The sequence below is a fragment of the Episyrphus balteatus genome, chromosome 2, assembly GCF_945859705.1.
Source record: "Episyrphus balteatus chromosome 2, idEpiBalt1.1, whole genome shotgun sequence".
Classification (NCBI taxonomy): domain Eukaryota; kingdom Metazoa; phylum Arthropoda; class Insecta; order Diptera; family Syrphidae; genus Episyrphus; species Episyrphus balteatus.
The window spans coordinates 133,431,466-133,455,975 of record NC_079135.1 but is presented as its reverse complement, the minus strand read 5'-3'; the positions used below and the strand labels follow the sequence as shown (position 1 = coordinate 133,455,975).

At 30.0% G+C, this 24,510-nt stretch overlaps 1 protein-coding gene and 1 long non-coding RNA gene across 12 annotated transcripts in view; one reads left to right on the top strand and one right to left on the bottom strand.

The window, feature by feature from the left end:
• LOC129908915 (ras-related protein Ral-a) overlaps positions 1-17,440 on the top strand; it is a 154,982-nt gene extending 137,542 nt beyond the window's left edge. For 5 of the 11 annotated variants that reach the window (XR_008771364.1, XR_008771368.1, XR_008771367.1 and 2 more), the window contains 4 exons: positions 83-478; positions 542-645; positions 701-844; positions 3,777-3,914. Coding sequence is in view for 3 of the 11 variants with exons in the window: in XM_055985751.1 (XP_055841726.1) it covers positions 12,370-12,522; positions 12,592-12,752; positions 12,828-13,002; positions 14,701-14,817 (606 nt within the window). In the remaining 8 variants the exon portion in view is untranslated. Of the gene's footprint in view, positions 1-82; positions 479-541; positions 646-700; positions 845-3,776; positions 3,924-5,159; positions 5,558-12,328; positions 12,523-12,591; positions 12,753-12,827; positions 13,003-14,700; positions 14,822-16,871 lie in introns of those variants that run through there. The other 6 variants (XM_055985751.1, XM_055985750.1, XM_055985752.1 and 3 more) reach the window with 6 other exon arrangements.
• On the bottom strand, positions 6,470-7,702 carry LOC129908918 (uncharacterized). The gene is made up of 3 exons (XR_008771372.1): positions 7,562-7,702; positions 7,291-7,483; positions 6,470-7,218 (listed from the first exon to the last, which is right to left on the bottom strand). It is a non-coding gene; the product is annotated as an uncharacterized LOC129908918 (long non-coding RNA).
• Positions 17,441-24,510: the final 7,070 nt, after the last annotated feature.

Here is a 24,510-nt window from a genome sequence, read left to right as displayed (position 1 = left end):
TTGTCAGAAATCTTAACAAACTTGGACTGGCTGAAATAACTTATTCTTAAATTCTATCATTAAATTCATACCTTTATTATAGATATCCGATAATAACAAAATAACAAAAGCCTTCCTCAAACGCTTAGTTACGGCTCGAGACCGCCCTCCAAATCAACAGTTTATTACCTGTAAAGACATGGAGGATTATGCAGATCAAACTGTGTCACCTATATACTTTCTATTACTCGAAATATGCGGAGTTAAAAACTTAAATGTAGACCACGCTGCATCTCATTTAGGAAAAGCTCAAGGCATTACGAATCTCTTGCGTGCAATACCATATACCCGAAGAAGTGAAGCATTAAACATTCCCCAAGAAGTACTCATTCGAAATGGGGTTAGTCAGGAGCGTGTATTAAGGGCAAAAGCAGATGATAAAGGTGTTGAAGACTGTATATTTGAAGTTGCAACTATGGCTCATCAGCATATAGAAAAGGTTTCTTCGATAAAACTTCCATGTTTGTTAAATATAAATTGGGATAATGTTTTTTCTTTACAGGCACGAAGTCTTAAAGAACACATACCTAGATCTGTAAGATCTTTGTTCTTGCCATCAATTTCAGTAGATCGTTACTTGGAAAGGCTAAGGAAAGCACATTTTCTGTAAGAAATAGTCTTCTTTTTTTTTGTGGCGGTTTCAAGATGTTTTTTTTTTTAGATTAACTGACCAAAGCGTGTTGCAGCGAGATTCAATGCTTCCAGCGGCCCTATATTGGAATAGTTTTAGACTGAATTATTAAAAATAAAAAAAAGACACACTGAAATTTCAAAAACTTCAACAATGAACATTAAAGTAAGCAAGGTACCGATATTATTTTTCTTACTCCTAAAAGTAGTTAAACGATACTTTAGTAGTGACTCTGTTGATAATTAAAATCAACACTTTCTTTCTATATACATATATAACTTAATTATTAAACCTTCAAACGTTTTGACGCTGATACCTTCTTATATCGTTTATTAATAAATAGATCATGAGAAGATTTATTTATTGATCACTTAACTCAGAGAATATTGCCTCATAATAAATTAATGACGATGACAAAAAAGCGACAGTCCATTATCACCTTAGTTCCTTGAAATTTCTCGAAATTCTGTATTGGAATCACTACAGAATTTCGGGGAACAACCAAAAAAAGTTCTTCTTCTTCTTTTTATTTTTTTATTTTGTTTTATTGAGGCTTTGACAATAAGAATGTTAAAAGTATACATATACAAACTAATGATTAAATCCTTACGGACGGAATTCATAGTCGTCACTCAAGTCGAAAAATATTTTAAGAATTCCCTCAACTAAAGTCTCTATTCATAGTCATCACTTGAGTTCAGATATTTGTCAAGTGAACTTCTGTGGAGGCATTTTTTCGTGAGGAATTCATTAGTTCGCACTAATAATCCCAAACTTGAGGAAACGCTCGAAATTTTTTCTTGTCACTTGTTTAAAATAAAACGAGAAACAGAAAATAAAACCGATATCGATATATGTTTTTGAGTTTTATCATTTTATCTAAGAAAAGAATTTCCTCAAATTAAAAACTAACTCCACACAAGTGACCGCTTTATTTTTACTATGAATAAAGACTTGAGACTTGACCCTTGAGCGAATGCGGATACAACTTGGGTAACGAATATGAATATGACTTCCGTTCTAAGAACTTTTTGCGTTTAACAAACAGCAATGAAATATTTATGTCTGTTAGTTGCTATTCGATACAATTTGTAGCCTGTAAATGTAAAATTTATATTAGGTCTTTCCATTAACAAAACTAGAGCAGATTAGAACAGAGTAGAACAGCACAAATACCTGAAAAAGTTAAAAAAGTAATGCTTCGTCTTATATAGGATTCATTGTCGCCTATAACTTTTGAAACTAAAAAATAAGAAAATCAGTTGCTGGTCGACACATTCTCACTTTCTGAAACAAACCCTTAACATAATGATATTTAATATTTTATAAAAATGATTTCAATATTAGGTATTTTCTTATCAGATATCAGCCCATGAGAGGTATTGCTTGCTTAGGGTGACCAGCGCGGTGCTACAATTTATTGTGTATTCGGGCCTCAACCAACATACTTCTCCAGTCAGTTCTATCCTTAGAGTCACTATTTTCAACTTGATGCAAACTCTAATGTTAGTTGTCTTCAAACCTAAATGTGAAAGTCTAGTTGAAAATTAGTTTTATTCACTGACTTCTTCGCAGTTTAAAATTTAAAGTTGATCAACTTTCAGTTTGAAAAATACCCCTGGGATATTTGTGACGATTTAAAAAGTACTGGCAGTTATAAATGTGAAGTTTAAATCAAAAATTATTTTAATTTATTTTTTATACTTTTTTGGTCATTATTATTTAAGCATGAATGTTATTAAATGTGGAAATATTTCAGCACTCAGGAAAAAAATGTACCATATCAAAACCAGAAGTTCTCCTTTATTTGGTTTCGAGTAGTTAAACTTTTAAAAGTAATTTAAGTTAATTTTTGTCATGCTTCTCCTATTGAATTTATTAATTATTTTTATAATATCTTGCTCTTAACAAACGCCATTTCCGACCTTTGTGGATAACGTTAAGGTCCAACATTGAGAAGGCTTTACTCGTTTCTCTAGACTGAAACTATTCTGCCAGTCTGTATATTTGGTTATTTTGCAGAAAAGTCAACCTTAGGGGTCCGTATAAATCAAATAACTCTGGAAAAGTCATTTTTGGATTGATTTTGCACGAATTCATAGTCATACGTGACGACAGAAAATCAAGGTCAATATTAGCAAGAGAACAATCTGCTCCAAAAGAGCACTCAAGGTGCTACTATCGCGTGCTAGATCATCTACTCATGAGTAAACTACCACCTCCAAAGGAACGATGCTAATTATGCCTTGGATTACAAGAGTACAATTATGCACTTATTCCTATGCGTATCAAATCATTTGCAAATCAATTATTTTTAAAAATGAGTTTTTTTTTGGAACTGACTAATACTATGTTTCCACCTACGCTAAATCCGAGATTTAGCTAAGTATATTTAGAATAAATCTCGAGATTTATTTTAAATCTACTTCGCTTATTCTTAGATTTGGGTTCAGCTACCCTAAATCTAAGATTTTCACATACTTTCAATCCGAGATTTAGAATAAAACTCGAGATTTGTGCTAAATCTACTTAGCTAAATCTCGGATTTAGGGTAGGTGGAAACGTAGTATAAAACAGTAATATTTCTACTTTTTTCAACGTGTACAAAACTGTATAATTCCAGAGTACCCAAACAGGAATTAGGATTAAAATGGTGAAAAAATAAAAATATTTCTTTTTAAAGCAGTGCAAAAACAGACGGGACGCTTCCCAACTCATTTCAGCTTTGGTAAAGGTATTAGGTACAGAAGCTACATTTCAGCTTCTTATTAACTTTAGTAAGGTTGTTGGGCATGGGAAAAGGGGAACGTTACGCAAGTTTGACCCTTTATAAGAATGTACTTAGAAGGTCTATAACAAAAACTCAAACGAAGCTCTTCCGAAGCTCTACCGCAGCTTTGAGATTTGTCTTTGAGATACATGTCTTATCGAAATTAAAAAAAAGCAACTACAAAAAGAAAAAAGAATTTTCTTTTTTAATTGGTTTTGATTTGATTTTAAATCATGAATTTTCTTTTAATCTGAAATTATATAGAGTATTCCATTAGTTTTTAGTATATCTATTAATAATAATTTCAAAAGTATATAATCTTTTTTCCACACCCAGGAATAAAACTTCGTAGGTACCTACTCGGTGGCAGTCCATCACTCTAACCACTCGGCCATTATAGTACACATTATTTACATATATTCATTAATGAAATCAAAAAATTCAGCTCAAATAGCAGAAATGTAAAAAAAAAAATTGTTCAATGTCAGAACCAAAAATCAAATACAAATCTTGGTAATTTCTGTAAAGCTTCTATAAATTCATTAACCAAGCTTATCCGAAAAAAAGCTTTCTTCGGTTCAGTTTCTTTAATAGTATTTAAACAACTTATTAGAAGTTGTTAAACAAGTTCGAACTTCTATAAGCATTTAAATTCTGAAGCAAGCTCAATACAAGCTGTATAAAGAGTAGTACCTGTGAGATTTCAATTTATAGAAGCTATTGTGTTAGTTGGGATTATCCACTTTATATGAAGTGACGCGGGCCACAAACACACAAACGCGTGTTTTTTTAGTATCTGCCATCAAATTATAATGAAATGGACCAGGAGCTCATCGAAACTAGCGGAAACTACCGCCCTCTATTAAACATTGACCTACTATATATGGACTGCTAGTCGTTTGACTTTTCCATACAAAAATTGAAAAAAAAAAATGATTCCACATCTTTCTAGCTCTACTAGCGGTATAACCTTAGACGGCGAAAAGAGGAAACTTTTAGTGAATGACATCTGTCGTTAAAAGGTAGTGCTTTCTCTGTTTTTCTATATTTGTTCCTTTCGCACTTCGTCAAAAATGTTGCACTTATTCTCCGCTTTTTTTTAGGGCGCTAGTATCGCGAAGAAACAAGTGGAACCAACCTGAATATGCTTCTAGCCATTGACTTAATATATATGGACTGCTAGAAGCATATTCAGGTTGGTTCCACTTGTTTCTTCGCGATACTAGCGCCCTAAAAAAAAGCGGAGAATAAGTGCAACATTTTTGACGAAGTGCGAAAGGAACAAATATAGAAAAACAGAGAAAGCACTACCTTTTAACGACAGATGTCATTCACTAAAAGTTTCCTCTTTTCGCCGTCTAAGGTTATACCGCTAGTAGAGCTAGAAAGATGTGGAATCATTTTTTTTTTTTTCATTTTTTGTATGGAAAAGTCAAACGACTAGCAGTCCATATATAGTAGGTCAATGCTTCTAGCAGTATATATATATTAAGTCAAGCTATTAAAGTTATATACAGTACAAGCCCTCCATTTGTTCACGATGTCAATATACCCTTAATAAAATTTTCAGTCTCATCCATATTCAAACAGGTACATCGTTGAACACCGCTTATGGCTTGTGGCTAAAAATAAAGAAACAGAAAATCCATATATATCTCATTCATCTCCCTCTAACATTACCAGAAAATACTCTACTTTTCTGAAATAAATTTCTATTTTTCTCACTCTGCTGAGTTAAGTACGCGCGGGTGCAGTGTATTTTCGCTTGACGGATGGATCTGCTCATTTTTTTATATTAAATTTAATTTTTACAAATCTTCTAAAATCTCTAAAGTGAAAGTGATTCCAAAAATAAAACTAAACTTAAGATCCAATATCTAATCAATTCATTCCTAGTGTTTGCATTAATTTTTGGCAAACCTAAATAAATATTGTCTCGCAGTTTTTTATTAAGTTTTCTGTTCAAAACTTAAGGCGTTGTCCAGTAGTTAGAGCAGCATTGGTTTTGTTTTTTTTTTCTTCTTCCTCTGCTATCTCTCTGTGCATTGTGAACGTCGTTTTTATGTGATTTATGTTATTCTGAAAATTCTGCGATTTAAATAATAAATAAAAAAAAGGTTTGTATTTTAGTTTTTAAATGGAACCAATATTTATTTCATTTCAATATGTTCTATTCAATTATCGACCAATTTATGAATGTTTTAGACAAAACTTGGAATTTCTTATAGTCAATACTTTAGCAGTGTCATAAAAATATTTTTTTTTTTGCATAGACATTTACTCGAACTCGACTATGATTAGGTCAACTCCCTCATTTCTGATACTACACGTTCTTAACTGGGTACTCTTCTATGAGCTTATGACTCATTGTGGGTATTTTTCGTTGCGAAGCGATGACACTATCGTTTTCTGCCAATTTAGTAGCTTTACTGCCTTTTACTCGAGTCCTCTCCAGTTTGCATTATCAATAAGTTTATTTGCTTGGAAAAAGTAATTAACTTGGTTGAATCAATTCGAGATGAGAACATCATCAAGTTTAAGGTTGCGTTTTATATAAAAAAAAAAACAAATCTCAATTTATGTATACACTTCAAGAGGTATACCTACATTATTTGATATTTTACGCTATGAATGAAGTTTTTTTTTTGTCGAAATTAATTTACGCAAAAAAGATAAAAATGTTTTAGGGTGTTTTGTTGGTTGGTTATTTCTTACTTAAAATAAAATTGGAAGCTGTTGCTTTTTTGAAGTACCTAAGTCTATTGTATTGATCAATAAACTTTAATAGATATTATCTACCAATAACAGATTGTTGTAATTATCTGTGTGATTTGGAAGATGTTTCTTTGATTTTTTTTTTATTTATTTATTTTATTAATTACATATATGTATAACTATTAAAAGTTTAAATCTTTAACAAAATTTTAAATTAAAAAAATTTTTGATTTTACATAATAATAACAAGATTTGAAATCTAACAATAATTTATTTTAATGAAATTTATGAGAAGTTTCTTAAAACGTTGAAAGTTGGACTCATCTTTTAATTCTCTTGGCAGTGAATTAAATAGTTTCACTCCTTGATACCTACATTACAGATTTTTATATCTCTCCAGTCAGAAATCATTTACAGATCTTAGATTTAAAGGTTTGCAATTCGCCAACATAAAACAATTTCTCTTGTAGATACTGTAGATAATTGCAAGATTTTATATTACAAATAAAAATAAGGACTTTCAAGATTAGACGCTGATTAACATTTAACCACTTTAAGGATTGTAACATAAAGTTTGAAAGGGTATAGGTATCTATTACAATTTAAGACAACACGCATAGCTTTATTTTGAAGAACCTGTAGTGTTTGTCTATTATCTATATTGCACATGTACAGAATTGTAGCACAATAGTCAAAATGTGGCAGAACAATTGTGTTGTAAATCATTAGTGCATTTTTAAAGCTTAATTTCTTTCTGACTCTATTAAAAAAAAAACAACACTTTTTTGCTTATCTTCGCGCAAATATAATCGGAAATTCTTTGAAATTTAAGTCTTTATAAATAATAACTCCTAAATATTTTATGCTTCTCACTTGTTGGATGTTTTTCGATCCAATTGCAAATTAACAATTTCATTTGAATTTAGAATCATGAATTTGGTTTTTGATACATTCAGTTTTAATTTGTTCATACAAAGCCACTGATAAACATTATCAAGATCTTCATTAATTTTTGCATATACATCCATTATATTCTTAAAGTCAATGTAAATTAAAGTGTCATCTGCAAAAAGAACACATTTACACCATTTTAACACTTTGTTAATTACGTTTATGTAGAGAAGAAATAATTCACCACCAAAAATTCGATCCTTGTGGCACTCCAATATTGACACTTCTTCCGCTTGATTCACTTATCAATTAAAATTTCAATTTAAATTTCTCAATCAATGGTTTTCTCCCTTCATCCATCTTTATTTTCCAGTCGTGGATTGTACTCACTAGAGTTGTTTCACATGAATGCCATCCCCGAAATCCAGATTGTTGATCTATCAATATATTTTGTTAATTATATTATTGCTTACTATTTTGTCCATAATTTTTTCCATTGTCGGTAACATATTTACTGGCCTATATTCAAGTGCTTTTCTGGAATTTGGGACTTTTGCAACAGGAACAACAGCAGATTTTTTAGGGTTTTGGGAAACACTCCACATTGTAATGACTCATGTATTATTTCTAAAATTTCATGGCCAACTAAGTCGAAATTTTCTAAAAAAAAAAAAAAAAAAAAATGGTTGAGTTTATTCCGAAAACATCTTTTTTGTTGTTCATTTCTTTTAAAACACTTTCAAGATCACTGAGGGCAAGGGGTTTAAAAAGGAAAACAGATTGTAATGGTCATATAATGGACACGTAGGGGACTTGCAAAATTATTTATTTCAACGACACTATCAACAAAAAAATCATTTAAATGATTTACTATTGCACATTTGTCCCTACTGCTTTACATGAGCTGGTTGCATCTACACTTAGGAGCAAAAAAACGAAATCAAATAAATAATATTATTCAATATACAGGGTGTCCCAAAAGTAATGGATCAAAAGAAATATGCTGATAGGCCAACTTGAGGGCTCTTAGAATTTGGTAACTTGTTCATCCCAAATCCTTACGGTTTTTGATTTAATGCAGTTTTTGTGAAATTTCGAAAGATCCCGACTTCGCAACAGTATTTTGCTTCCTCCGCTCATAATTGATTTTTGTTTTTTACAATTCTTTCACTAAAACATTGCCTAATAATAAGAAATAATTAATTAATCAAAATATTTTTTATTCCATACGCCATTTTGCTGCAAATTAATTAACAGTTCCTTATTTTATAAAAACTCAATTTCTTACTTTTATTTCAGAGCAACACCCTGAAAAAATTTGTATAGTGTGACTCTGGTTTATTATTTTGAAAACTTGCCGTGTTATGCAGTTTTCAAAAATGTACAAAACTTTCCAAAGTTGCATATATTGCATTTTTTTTTTGCTCAGCTAAAAAGGTATATTTAAGTAAGCTTTTGACTAAATCATTGTCTTGGAGTAAGATATTCCACAAATCGACTTTGTTTAATAAAAATAAAACATTTTTAATATTGTATGCCAAAATTGGTAGTATTCGATGTAAAATAACTTAGCTCTTGTTTAAAACTCTTTTAACCCTTTTCGTTTGCATTTTTTTTTTTTCGGTACTGTATTTCAAAGTACACAACTTTGTGTTCCATTATAAAAACCTTGCCCGAAACTGTTCTTCAATATGAAATTTTTTTGTTTCAAGAAATTGTCCAGCATATTGTAATTTTGCTCCTTCTTTTGAGTTAGAAACCTTCTGAAACAGTTGTATTGGCAGAGAAATTCAACCGCGGATGATTCTTAGAAGAGAAATTGGCTTATCTGTTTTAGATAAATACGCAGACGTCACATCTAGAGTAAATGAATTTTTATTTTAGATGTATTTTTTGTTCCGAAGAATTTATAACATCAAAGATTTAGAAATAATTGTTTAAACGTTAAAATTCAATACCACTCTTCCTTTATGGAAGGAAATAAGGAAATGGCTACAGCAGTTGTACCTTAAAGTACGAATAGGCAGATGCAACATTGCAGATCACATTTTTTAAATTGTCTACCATCGTTATTTGATGTCTAATTAGATATTATCTCGAGCTGGAATTTATTGATTGAATTTAAAAATAAAATTTAACTCAAATCTAGCATTTCGTCTTGATCTTCTACAAAAGTAAAACATAGATATTGGCAATCACAGAATACAAGAAATTAAAAATACTAATAAAAATATATTTTGAATTCTATTTCCAGCAAATATTTTAACCCCAAATTGGTATAACTTTTTTTCGCCTTTACTTGATCGTTTTTATTTTTAGCAACAAGTTTCAACACATTTTAAGTTTTAGATCTATTCTTTCTATCAGACCTTGGTGGTTTTCGATGAGCGATCGAATCTTTAAATTGTTTACTCAAGGCTAGCAGTGTGTAACATAATCAGTACGAATTTGGCGCGATCGAGGTAAACACCGACAGAGTTTCCCATCTTTTGCTTTCATCCCCTTTAAAACTGTGCTAAATTCCTACACAAGTTATAATAAATTAGATCTCTTCAAAATTTCAAAGAATTTCACTTAGCACCTACATTTCTAAGCGCCTCAATTGTAAGACTGAAAATTGTATATAAAAAAAAACGTAAATAAAAACCTGCCAACAATGGCACTTTCACTCACATGTGAACTCGATAAGCCAGTGATTTACTCGTTGACTAAATTGGACAGATTAACCATTGAAGCGAATTTATAAAGCAAAATCTACCTTCATAGTTAAATGTATGTACCTACCTACTGATGTATCATTTCAAGAATTTAAACTTTAAGCTGACATTTCAAACTGCCACAGTTTTTCATTTTGTTTAAGGTCACTACTAAAACAATTTATTCAACTTAAACACGCTCTTACCATTTATATCTACAGAGATGACTTTGCCTTAAAATGCGTATTTTTTTTTCTGTGAGTTAGAAGCAATTATAAACAAAAATAAAAAACAACGCTATGGAGGGGAAAATGCGAACAGTACCCTGAAAATCTCATCGCTGTAATTATCAACCTTTATGTTTGGTTTTGTGGTTTCTTCATAAATATATTTCTACGATGCATTTGTAAGATAAAAATAAGATGGAAATTATTTAGATGCAACTACAGAATGTAAGTGTCACATTCAGAAAATTAAAATAAATTTATTCCAAACTATTAATTAAAATTATCTACACACGCATCAAAATATACGTGTATGTATGTTTTTTTCCAGCTTTTTTCTTTTAAGCTTAGCTTTTTCGTTTTCACAATTACAAACAAGAAAGTAGAACGGAAGAATTCTTTAATGATCTATTGTTGAGCATTTTCTCACATTCCTTATTCAAAGTGGCATAGTTTTCATACTTAATGTGCGACTTGCGGAAAATTTCCCACATTGGATCAAAAAATTGTCATTTGTTATTAGTGAAAATTTAAAAAAAAAGAATAAAAACAAACTAAACACTTCACTTTGTACTTTCGAAAAAAAATAAACTATTTTATGTACAAGATAAAGTGGGCAATTTTAAAACATAGAGTGTTGAGAAGTAAATAGAGTAATTTTTTCTGTAGCGTATTGATATGAAGTACAATTTTTGTATTTTTAGCATCAATCTGGAACTAAAATCAAATAAGTTGAGGTTAATCACAGATTATTTATGTATTAACTTGTGAATATACACTCAAACACATTCGCACTAACCAATTTTTAATTCCCAATGTAATTGGATGACGCATTGTATACAAATGTGCAGCTGCAAAATTATTTGTGATAAAGACCTATCACATACATATGTACATATGTACGTTGCAAGGGCAGAAATAATCTAGCCGAGGCAGCAATTTATCTTTAAGTTGAAGGGGAGCAGTACTTTTATCGAAGTTTAGCAGAAATCCGAATTGGATAAGCTGGAAATTTTAATATTGTAATTTGCATTGTTTAAAGAAAAACTTTCATAATAATTTTCTTATAACGATTTAATTATGTTTCTTTTATGAAATCACTAGAGGAGCAATAAAGAAGTTTATTAACTGCAATTTCGCTTTCAAATAAACTTTACCCCTTAAATAATAATTATTTTAAGGCTAGATTTGAGGCCATTTTTAGGAGTGACTTAGTCCACTTTCATAATTAAGGGCACAAATGTTAAAGTACTGAAATTTTTGTCTCTTATTTTTCGACTGGAAAACTTACAAAAATGAAAATGCAGAAAGTCAAAAAAATTGTTTGTATTCTCTTTTTTTTACAATTAAAAACGCTAGCCAGAAAAAAATTTTACGTTTGTAATTTTGCAAAAACTTAAAGCTTGAGTGAAAGTTAGAACTCAAATATGGCTAAATTTAAGTTCAAAATTTGTTTCCCAAATCTGCGTGATAAGGTTTCTCAAGAGTGCATTTAGCTAGATTATTTCTTTATTTCATTAGATAAATTAGATTTTTTTTCGATTCAGAATACGTAAATGACAATCCTGCCGTCTGCCGGAAATGACATTTCAATCGACCCTAGTGAGGTAATCCGTCGGAGCGGAAATTCTTCGATTTCATACGAAATATGCTTCAAGGTGTGTTTCCGACAGGTAAAACTGTCCGATTCGGATGAAATCGGACAAAATCCGCTCCGACGGATTAACTCGCTAGGGCCGAATAAAATAACAAGGGAATTTTGTTTCCCTCGGAAATTTTTTTTCCGTCGGAATTTTTTGTGCGATCGTGAATATCCCTCGGAATTTATTTCCAGGAACAAAAAATCGTATGAAATGACAGCAAAATTCCCCTGGAAAATTGATTGCCAATACCATTAAATTCCGAGGAAACTTTTTATGATCATTTCTGTTCCCAGGTTTAAAACATGGGAATCATTCCCAGGAAATTTTTATTTACAATTGCCCCCATACAAAGAAGATGAATGAAAAAAAAAAATAACTTACAATAGTTATGATATAAATATTGCATAAAATTAATTATTGAAGCTCTGTTATATAATTCTCAAACTCAAGATTTTGATTTTTAACGAACCGTATGGTTTTTTTTTTTTTTCAAAAACAAACTTTCTTTAACAAAGCCGTTAGGCTGCATTTAAGTATGATTCCATGCTGTAATGGTTGTGCGATGTATTGCTAAGGGAGAGTTCTAGGCCTATTAAATTTGATAGTTATTTCTATCAATCAATTAATGTAAAATACACATCTCATGAAAATTTGAAATGTTTTAGTTATTTTTTTTATATATATATGACATCATTTTCAATAACAATATCAATTTTTAGGAATCGAAAATCAGGATATTGTAAAAAAAAATCTGTTAAACATGAGTAAAAAACCTGTAACCGGACCAGCCCTCCATAAAGTTATTATGGTTGGCAGTGGAGGCGTTGGAAAGTCAGCACTTACTCTACAATTTATGTACGACGAATTTGTGGAAGACTACGAACCAACTAAAGCCGATAGTTATAGAAAAAAGGTATTTTTTTTGTAAATTTTAAACTTAGTATAGATTTTGCTATTGTCGTTTTATTTCAATATATTATAGGTAGTTCTAGATGGTGAAGAAGTACAAATAGATATATTAGACACAGCTGGTCAGGAAGATTACGCTGCAATAAGAGATAATTATTTCCGAAGCGGTGAAGGATTCCTATGTGTATTTTCCATAACAGATGATGAAAGCTTTCAAGCCACGCAGGAATTCAGGTAATAATAAATTAGAATTAATTTATTTTTATTTATTTTAAATTAATATCAATTAAATTCGATTTTAAATTTAAGAGAACAAATTTTGCGGGTCAAAAACGACGAGAGCATACCATTTCTGTTAGTGGGAAACAAATGTGATCTAAATGAGAGGCGTAAGGTGCCTCTTAGTGAATGTCAGTCTCGTGCTCAGCATTGGCAAGTTACGTATGTGGAAACATCTGCAAAAACCAGAGAAAATGTTGACAAGGTAAGTCATTATTTGTTAACTTGTGAAAAAAAATATAAATGTAAGTGTGTTTGATGTGAGAAAATTACATTACTGTCAAATGCACATTAGTATGTTGATGTTAAATTTTATAGGTATTTTACTTTTACCCTATTTACCATTTTAGTTTTTTTTTTGTTGTTTGATAGAAAATATCAAACGTGTTAATCATTAGGTATTGAACAAGTGTGTTTAAATGCACCGTGGGTATATAAACAGAATGAGTTTTTATGCTGAAATTAGTTTTTTTTATTAGACAGATTAGTATTTATTTTTTTTTTTCTATCTTCACCCAATATATAAATTTTCTATATTTATGGTTTTTGTGCATCTTTGGTTAAAAAAATAAATTGTATAGGGAAAGGTAAAAATGTCAACGAAATGTTATAGACTCTTAGACCAATATCGAAATTCTATTAGGTGAAAAGTTTATTTCCAAAATAGATAGACACAATAACTGTTCAGTCCATATAACCAAGAAAAAGTTTTTGACGTGATAACGTCTTATAAATCGATCAACCCCGGCTGCACTCAGGTAATAGCTTGACTCATCCTCAGGTTCCGCCTGAGCCTGTTAGCAGTGTGGTATAGTTCGCAATTTCAATTTCCATATGGAGGGCTAAGAGCTGAAGTGAACAAAGTCACAAAAAAATTAATTCGGAGATATAACGAGTTAAAGTAAATACGTTTCCATTGAATCTTACGGTGAATATTTTTTCGAACAAATGATAATTTGAATTGACAAACTTTTGGATCAAACTAATGAAAGACGTTCGTAGAGTTCGCAGATTTTGGCACTAGATTTGGATTTTTTTCTTTTTTTTTTACTTGCTCCGTTTCAGCTGTGAAACCTCCATATGTACGTATATAGAGTCAGCTGATTAGAGTTTTAAACTTCAAAACGATTTGCCTTTTGCACCAGAGGTCGGGGATTCAAATCGCAAGACAATACTTCTTTTTTTGCTTACAAAAATTTTCTTTAAATTTCTTATGACGACAAAAATCATTTTGTAAAAGCATTGATTTATAGCCAAAGTTTAAGAAAATTTTCCCTAAAATTCTTCGAGACAATGCTCGTTTTTTAAGATACTACTGGAAACATTGTTTTAGAAAAAAAAATTATTAACAACTTAAGTACATTCTCAAATATTATCCCTTGAATGCGAGTATACCATTTTGATAAAAACAATTTTAAATATTGAAGTTTTGGCTAATAAGAACATATTGAATAGGTTAAGGTCAGTTACTATGTTTAACTCGCGGTTTTTGTTTAAATACAATACATAACAAATAGAAATGTTGCGTAAATATGAAGACCTACTTAATACCCTTTGAAAAAATAATTTTAACTTTAAGGCTTTTTCTGGTTTTGTTGGTTATTAACCTGCAGCACTACCACACATTACATCTTTAACCATCAAGCATATTAATTTCCATTAATTAAGTATTCTATTACAAACATACAACTTGATTTGATATATGAATTTTGTGGCTTTTATATTAGTTTGTATTTTGCTAGATAAATTTATTTGCTTGTTTAAGTAAAAGAAGAAGAAAATATTGATTGATAAATTTATTGACAAAAATTTTAATTTTTTTTTGCATTACGATCTGAAACTCATTTGTTTTGTCCTTCATCAAACCACTGGTATGTTTCTTTTTCTTTTTTATTCCACACAGGTATTTTTTGATTTGATGCGTGAAATAAGATCACGAAAAACTGAAGATTCAAAAGCAACAAGTGGGAGAACTAAAGATAAATGCAAGAGGCGGAAACTTAAGTGTATACTAATTTAGATAGGTGCATACTGCATTTTTATATAATAATTAAAAATTATTATTATAATTATTTTTTTTTTTTAATACTTTGTTTACTAATATTGCGTTTAATTAAATTTACTTGTATTATCGATATAATAATAATCTTTTATTTAACAATAACACACTAAAATTGTCGAAGGTTTAACAAATAATACATATCCCGCTTTTCTAATAATTTATTTAATTTAATACTTCTTTCCTTGCAACTGTAGCTTTCGGTTTACTTTGCAAAACCTATAAAATTTAAAGACATGTGTTCTTATTACCAATTAACTTTTTTTCCCCTTTTAATCTAGAAATATTTTTAGTTTAATTCCTAACAAATTTTACCTTCTATATCTATTTATTCAAGGAATTGAATTTTCTTTTACCCTTCGACATTACTTAGTTTTTTTATGGGGCTCCTTTTATGTCTTCGACAAAATCTTTTTAATCAAATGTTTTGTGTATGTATCACATTTAATTTGCAAACAAAAGTTTCTTATACCTTTATACACGTAAGTTTTATAATGAACCATAACCAATTTACCTGAAAAGTTATTAAATTTAAATTATAAGGGAAGAAATACAACCACAAAATAATTAAATCATACTGCTTATTATATAAAAAAAACATGTGTGTGTGTTTATTCAGTTGTCTAATAAATGCGTTAAGCTACTAAGTTCACTTTAAAATAAAATATATATTCTGAGACGACTTTCTAAAAAAACAAATTCTACAAAAGTTCCTTTAAATCTTTGTCAAAATTAAGATTATTTATAAACCTACTTACTTTCTCGGCATCTAGCTAGGTTATTCTAGTTATTTGGGCACATCAAGGTGGTTGTGGTTGTTCTCCACTTGAGCGCGTCACCTAAAATGAGGTCTGTGTCTGTCACGTTGTTCTTCGCCGTTCTGACTACGCTGGGTTTCTATTCTCAATGACAGAATATCGTCGGCTTAGAATGAAAAACAGCTATTTCTTTCAGCTTACTTCACTTTTATATTAAAAAAAAAAATCTTGAAGACAACATTCTACTTAAATGTAAAAGAATTGATATGATTTGAAACCTTTTTATATTTTCAATACATTTTTGAAAAAATTTGTATGTTGACAGGTGGCAGTAAGCACGTTTGCACTCTAAGCCGACGACATCCTTTTTTTTTTCATTTATAAAGTGCTTTATATTTATTCATTGATAATTGTCCAGAATCGAAGATGAAAGAAATAAAACTCTTCTCTAAGCGATGAAATGAGTATACGATGTACAAGCAAACGAACTATGAACTATGAAATGATTACATTATACGAGTTGCCGAAGGATCACATCAATTTTTCTAAATCGCAATCAATAGGCTTCATATCTTGGTACAATGTACGAACAGTATCACATCATGGAACACATCCGGCCCCATACATTTAATAGTTTACCATTTCAAACATCCACAGTTGACAAGAGTTAAATATGTGTACGATGTACCTACATACATATTTTTCATATAGATGATCCTGCTGCTAATTGAAAAACCAAGCTACATATTTTGCGATCACCACTCATATCTATCTTATCCCGGATTTGTTTTATATTTTTACATTTTGGTAAAATGTTTAAAAGCGGATTTATCAGCTGTATGCGTTTAACTGACAATATACTTTAATTTACTCGATGTGCAACCTTTCTTCAAAAGATTTTGAATTGCAAAATCTTAAAGTGATGTTAAATGTACGTTTCTTAAACAAATTATACAGTTTTAGATTTTGTAAACGTTTTTACTTTACTCTGTATTCAACTCAGTCCATTTAAAAACAGTATTTATAAATCATTTACATAATTTTTGTGTTATTGGAAAAGAATAGATTTAAACTGTGAATATAGAAATAGATTCAACTTTGTAAAAAAAAAAACTTTATAAAAACACAACACTTTACGCATTCTTTTCTTTGGTTTGGTTATTTTTTTTAGATCCGTCCTGTATATATATAAATCTTTTTTATTTGTGTGTAACTTCTTCATTAGTTCAAACATTATTTTACTTATTTATTTAACAGGTGTTTTATGATCTTATCAGGGATATTTCATCACGTAAAAAACAACGCCTAACAGATGTACGACAGCCTACAAAAACAAAATCCCATTGCTGCCAATTGCTGTAATATCTTCTTTTTCTCTCAAGAGAGATTATAAATTCAGTTAATGAAAAAGCTGAAAAAAATAATACAAAAAAAAAAAAAAAAAACAAAAATAAACTCCATCACTTTATGTATAATGTAGAATTAAGAAAGAAACGAAATCATTCAAGACTTTGGTATTTCTTAGCTACAGGGTTACAAAGAAATAAATTAAGTACGAGCCGCATGTAAAAATGTTTGTAATTTTTTATTTATTAAAAAAAGAAATAATAAATAGTAAATAAATAACTAAATAATCTAAGAACAGAATAGTAGAGTTAATATCAAAAAAACAAACACATTGAATATACAAATTAAATTGTTCTACATTATGGTGTATAGTATTCGTACCTATCACTTTTTACCTAATCTGTTCAAACCTATCCTTTAACTCTTACTATTTCTATTTCGTATGTGATTTATTCTCTCCCTTAATCAAAAATATATCAAAAGCAATTACTTTTTTCGTTTTCGTTTTTAAAATTATAATATTTGCCATTCTATTCAAATATTAAAAGACTAGCTTACCCGTGCGAGACTTCTCGCATGCTTAAATAAAAAGAAAGTATAGCTAGGTAGGTACAAATGTAAATGCAGAGTGTGTTTTTTAAAAAGTCGAGAATTACTAAAAAACTCCTGTTCATCCCTTTTAAAATACATTGGATTAGCCCCAGTTTAAGTTAAACAGCTATGAATATGGCACATTAAATTTAGCAATTCTAGGTTCCCTAAGTTGTACATACATTTTATAATTAACTCTATTTCAAACAGGTTGCCGCAACTAATATCTCAAACTTGGTCAATTTGAAGAACTTGAACCGATGTTGAATCATGCATTCACCACCTTAACTATCAATTGATAGTTGATAAATACTGAAATTTGATGTTTTAAAATCGAAATGGGGGAAAACTGGTCATTTTTTTAATGGATCTTTTCAGTTACATTTCACGGTTAGCATCATTCTTCGTTTTCAAATTTTTTTCAAAGCAAATAAGAGATCAAATTTTTTTTAACAACTATAAATTCTTTGCTTCCGGCTACAAAGAGGTTAAGTCACAAAATTGCACTTTCGGGTTTTGATGAAAAGAGAATAAGCTCTTTTATTTGGTATCAAAAACATAAATTTAGAGTAACTCTTTCTTATAAAAATAAGGGGATCAATGCTCAAAAATTCATCGATTTTCAACTTCAATCGGATTTTCTGGTAAACTATCATTTATGTAAGTCCTTTTTACCCAGGGGCAAAGAATTGATAGTTGACAATCGTAATAGGGGTGCAACACTTACGCCCCTATAGCACGCAAAGAGCAAATGAAGGGTCCAGGGGAAAAACGGCACATGTCCACTTTTTGTCAAAAATAAACGAATGATGAGGTCTTGTAGTATTTACTGACCACTATCTGATGGCATCCTTACTTTTATAAAACAAATTTAAGCCTTGCTGAAAAAATAAATAAATTGTGTGCTAAGTACTAAGTTGTATGGAGAACAAAATTTAAAAACGCATTTTTCTCGAAATGAGTTGGAATGGACTTGTGCTGTTTTTCCCCTGGAGCCTTCAAATATTCCGGCTTTTTTCTTATGTACATTATGTATGTATATACTATATATGTACATACATAGGTACACTTCCCAGACTTTTCCTGGCAAATGGAAGATGAAATGTTCCTACGGAATATGTTCATACATATATGTAGGTACTTACAAAAAATCTTGAAAAAAAAAACCATAGGTGTGTTTTTTTGTTTATCTATATTGATTTTTGAAATCCATGCAAATATTTGGCACCACTGTACATAAACTTTGGCAGCTGTCTGTCAGAAAAGTCGCTTTTGTTTTTTTAATATTAACTCCGCAGTGGAAGGCCATTACATCCATGATGGATGCAAACAAATTTTTTTCACAAAAAAAAAACGAAAACCATAGCATGGCATCCATTTTGGATTCAAAAAATTTCACAAAAAACCAAAAATCAAAACTGACAGTTCTGATTCTGAAAAAAAACAGAATTTCTCTTCTGGTTTTAAAAACAGAATCAGAAGCAGAATCACTCACACATTCATAGATTTAAATGTTAGCAGTACAAAATGTTTGCAGCACAAAAACAAATGAAGTTTGGCGCGATTACACATATATGTGGCACATGTTAAACTTCAGATTCTTCGGAATAAAAAAAACTGTTCAATTGGGATTCTGAATCGAAGAACAATTCCGGATTGCCAATTAAAAACGCCATTAAACGTTTGTTATTGTTTTGTTTCTGGCGGTGTTTTTTTTTTCATAAAGGGAAATTCCAAAAACTATCTTTGTCTTTTCCTTTTCTAATTTGACATATCTCGGCAGGGAAAATGTAAACAAAAAACATATTGTCACACACACTTACATTACAACAAACACTGTGTGTTCGAAATCATTTAACCACAAAAACTTTTATATTTCGCGATTGTTTTCAAATTTAAAGTTTTTATTTCCGATTAATTAAAAAAAAATAATTAATTTTACATATTTATTTTGGAAAACACGAACTAAATTCACAAAACTCTATCGCAATTCGCGCCTCCTTTTGTTTGTTTATGTCTTCAGTCTTCACCATCCCAGCTATAGCTGTAAATTTTTTTTTCTTTTTTTCTGTTTTCTTTTGACTATTTTCTTATACTGACAATCGTTGGAAGTTCCCCACTGAACTTATTCCAAAGATCCTGTCAAAAGCGATGAACACTTCCACTTTCCAATAATTTTGGAAACATCTTATGTAGAAGTGTTCAATGATCTGAAAGAATAATTAAAATAAAGGTAGGACCGCACTTGATGTTGAAGGAACTACGCTAAGTACACCAAAGTAAAAAATAAGCAAAATATTTTGTATCTTTCATTGGTTATCGGAACTACACTATGTGGAATATAATTATTCCTATCAAAATATCGTATTATGTGATAAATGAATAAAATAAATCAATTATTTGTATTTGACGAATTCGACGGAAGAAATAGCCCAACTTTCTACTTTTTCATCTGTCGTATCCTTTGACATTGGTTGTCAACAATAGATCAGTTCGATTTTCTGTTTCGGAGTGCAGACCGGGGAATTTCAGAGCTAAGAACTGTGTTCTTTTCTTTTCTGATTTTATGAATTGTGAACTTTAGTTGTTTATTTGTGAAGAAAATGTAATAAAAGTAACATTTAATGATATATCTAATAAATTATATCAATTAAATACTAAAATTCTGTTGTAGAGTTCAATTTTATTATGCCAAAGTCATATCTACAAATGATAATCTGTTATTAAAAATTGTTTTTAACTGAAGAGCAAGAACATACATAAAGTCTAGTAGCGTATTTTATTTTATTAAAAAAAAAAAAAGAACAACGATAATAGTTAACAATTTCTTGCATCAGAACTTCCTTAGTGCACATTCATCGAGAAAATATCGAACACACCTTGGAATTTAAAGTGAGCTGTCAAAAAGCAATCCGTCATGCAACGTATTCTTTGGGTCACCCCTTTCTGTCCCATCCTTCAATTTCAACGGATTTATTGACACAACGGGTGGAACGGATTCTATGGGTTAACCATTAACCATTAACCATTCAAAATGAAATAGTTTACGAAAATATCTCATTTGGATTTTAGTGAAAACATGATATAAGGGACTTAAATACAAAATAAAACTTTTGAGTGATCTTTTTTTTACGGAGGTTGACTACCCAGAACCTCAAAAGTTGGCATTTTTAATTTGTGTTCCAAAAATTAAATAAAAATGTATAACTAATGTTACATGTAACAGGGCTGTTTAGGTACTGCCTAAAACAGAAATAATTCTCCTTTTTTCAACTTTTTTAACCCAATTCCTGTTTGATTAGACTGAAACTGTGTAGTTTTTTTTTTACAAAAAAGAGAGCCCCTCTTGCAAATTTCTGCCCAAAAATTTCTTGGGACAAAAGTCTGAAATCTTTCAAAAGCTAGTGCCTTCTTTTTTTCTTTTAATAAATGATAATTTTGTCCTAAAAGAGTTTGCGTACTTTTGCACAATTTTTTCTTTCTCTGAGAGGATTTCATCCCCACTTCTAAAATTTGACAGGTTTCATATTTTTGTCCAAACTTATCTGCAATTTGTTTGTACATAATAATGCTTAAAATGTTAACCATCAGAATTTTTAAGCAAATCGGAGAATTTACTCGCCTAATGAACGCCCCTGATGATACGAAGTAATGATATACGAACACCCCTAATGTGAACAGGAACACGCCATGTCAAACATTTCCAGATTCATTGGAAAGTGATAAAAAGTCATTTTAAAATTCATTTTGGCTGGAATATTATTTTTTAAACAAATTAAGATTTCTTAAAAATTATAAACATTTATATATTTATATTTTGCCAGATTCTGGCGGCAGAAATTCGCCTTTTTTTAAGATATAATTTATTAAAATCTGTTCGGTGTAAGTCCAGGAAAAGGGTGTTCGACAACCGTAATAATATATATGATATTATGATTGCTTAAAATTAGATTTCATTATTGTACATGCAAACTTCATAATCGTATGTACCATTAAGTTCCTTTTCCACATAACTGATGGAAAGGCATAGGCAAAACTTGCATTTATAAAAAAAATGTTTTGATAATTTAAATTTGCATTTATGTACCCTGTCTTTGTTAAATATTTATACTTTTATAATATTGCGTTTAAAGTTTATCCAACTTAATTGATATTTATTTATATGTTAATGAAAATCGATATTTTGCGATTATTGTGCTTTATACAAATTAAGTCTAAAACACTTTATTCAAATATCGTATTAATTTTTTTTATTGTTAGATAGCCTACCTAATCATATATTTGTTTCTCGCTAAACTGAGTCTACTTTATTAAAAATAATAATAATAATAAATTGAAAAAAAAAAAATTAATTGACAAACATCACGCACGTTGATATGGTAAGAATGTCTTTCTGGATATTCGAATTATTGATACTGCATTAAAAATTGACCTCCGCTCATTTAACACTCAACTAGCAATAATAGTATGTCCTCAATTTCTAGAAAAATTATCTTAAGCACTTTCTATTTAGCACTTTTTTACTGCCCTAAAATGAATGGCTTCAAAACTTTAAATAAATAAAAAAAGATAGAACTTAAAATATAACTTAAATAAAAATACAAAAGATATTAAAGGTTAATTATGTATGCAATTTATAAACAATAAAATAGAATTTATACAACACAGTAAGACAAAAAATCACTATTATTTATACAACACAATGGATACAAACAAACACTGTCGGCCAACAGTTTGAGTCCATGCTAGAAAGTTGACTTACCTACACTTGCGATATGTTTCATATGCAGTGCATTGAAATAATAGTACACAATGTAGTTGGATTTTTATCCAAAATGTTGTTGGCGGTTGATTTATAAATTTGGTATAACTTTTGTTTTTTTTTTTTTTATTATTTTAAGTTTCCTTGACTTTTTGTGGAATATTTGTGTAGATGTTTGTACATGTATTACATAAAGATTCTTCACGTCTCGAGTAAACTCCTTAAGATGCGGCAACAGTTTAATAGGTTAATCACAGCGGGAAGTCGCAGTTAAAGGCAATAAGACATTGCTTTGATACCTGATGCAACACGAAATTGTTGAAGAATTCTTTATTTAACTGGAGAAGGCACCGAGAGACGTTCTAAGACTGAAGATGGAAAAATTTTGAAAATTATTAATAAGCCGCCATCATTGATAACTATACACCTTAACGAGTTTTTGGCCGTGTATCTAGTCAATTTGCAGGATCAAAATTTGTGTCGAAGAATAAATGCTGGACAATATTCAATGGAAGATTACAAAAACCCTTTGCTTGTTTTTACTTAAATAAATTGTTTTACTATATTGAATATAAAACTGAATTAAATTTTCTTCTTAAATTGCTTATATTGGTGTACTTCGATTATTTTAACATTTTAAATCTTCTAATACGGTATTTTATAATGGTATTTAGAATTGGGAATTCATTTGAACGGATTCAAACTTTTGGCCTGCAGTGTAAATTCATGTAGTTGAAGAGTGGCTTTTATTAGGGAAGTATGTATTCAATTTTGCAGAAGAAAAGGGTTCGAATCACAATGATCTGTTTGAAAAAAAATCAGGAGCATTTTGTAAGCGCCTTTTTTTATTAAACAATAAACCGTTAGTTAAACAATGTTGTTGCGAAAATATAAAATTCTAAAAATTAAATATTGATCATTTTTAACAGAGTTCAATTCACGTAATTGGTGTTAGATCAATAATTGGGCAATTGCTGCCTGCCTGTCTTTTAGTACTTAAACGAGAACGGTTCAAAAATTTCCAATCAGTGGACATGTAGGTAGATAATTTTTTGTCAATTTTGGAATAAATTCATACAAAAAATGCTGGGTTAGAATCGGTCAAATCGATTGAATGTCGATTCTTTATGAATATAGCTTGTTGTTATTTAGAGCACTTTCTAAGAATATAGAATTCTGTAACTCCTTTTTAAGGATACGATAGTATTAATTACAACCTTTATCAATTGATAACATTATTCTCAGGGCCTATACATTTTACTTTGTAATGCTTGTTGAACGTAGTAAAACGGTATTATTTGATTTTCCAATATACGACACTCCAAAATTCCATACATTTCAAAATGTCTAGTTTCGCCAAATTTGCACCGATTACAGGTTTATTGTTAGGATGAAAACGTTCAACGATGTATTAATCACTTGATTTTGATAAAAAGAAACCTAATAGTAAATAAACTACAGAATAACTGTTTTTTCCATTTTCTCTACTTTGACATTGATTTAAGCATCAACTTGAACTGTATTATACCGCCTGTTTCTGTGTGATTTCAACTGTAATATTGTGGGCACAACGCCAAAACCACGAATCTGCAAAATTGTTGTTTTCAGAAAAACGGCTTCAAAGTTTGGGAAACTCATGCAATCTTATGGAAACTCGTATAACGGAAATTGATATTTTAGGCTGCTGGGCAACAGATAGAGGACTAGGGTCGATGCAGTGAATAGAGGGACCGATAACAAGTTAAATGATCCATTAAAGTGAAAATGTCCAAAAATGCAGATTCGGGGTTTTGGCTTTGTTCCGACGATATATTCAACTGTAATATATCGCCTGTTTCTGTGTGATTTTATTATCATGAAGAGTTGATCACAACAAAAACATAAATACAAATAAATGTTCAAAAAAAAGCCAAGTTTTGCTGGCATAAAAAAACAATTTTGACTGTTTTCTTGACAAGTTTCTTTTTAATTACGGGGTTTTAAAGTTATTTGAAAACTTGCCAAGTGAACAATCAAAATTTTATTGATATAAATTTAAAACCAAACTTTAGAACTTGGTACACTTCTATATCTCAGTGTTTTTTGTGGCAGCATAGAATTTATTTATAAAATGTCTGTAGTTTTTGTAATCATCACCAAATTTGTTGAGCTGTGTTATCTTTAACACACGTGTATGTATGTTATCTATACATATAT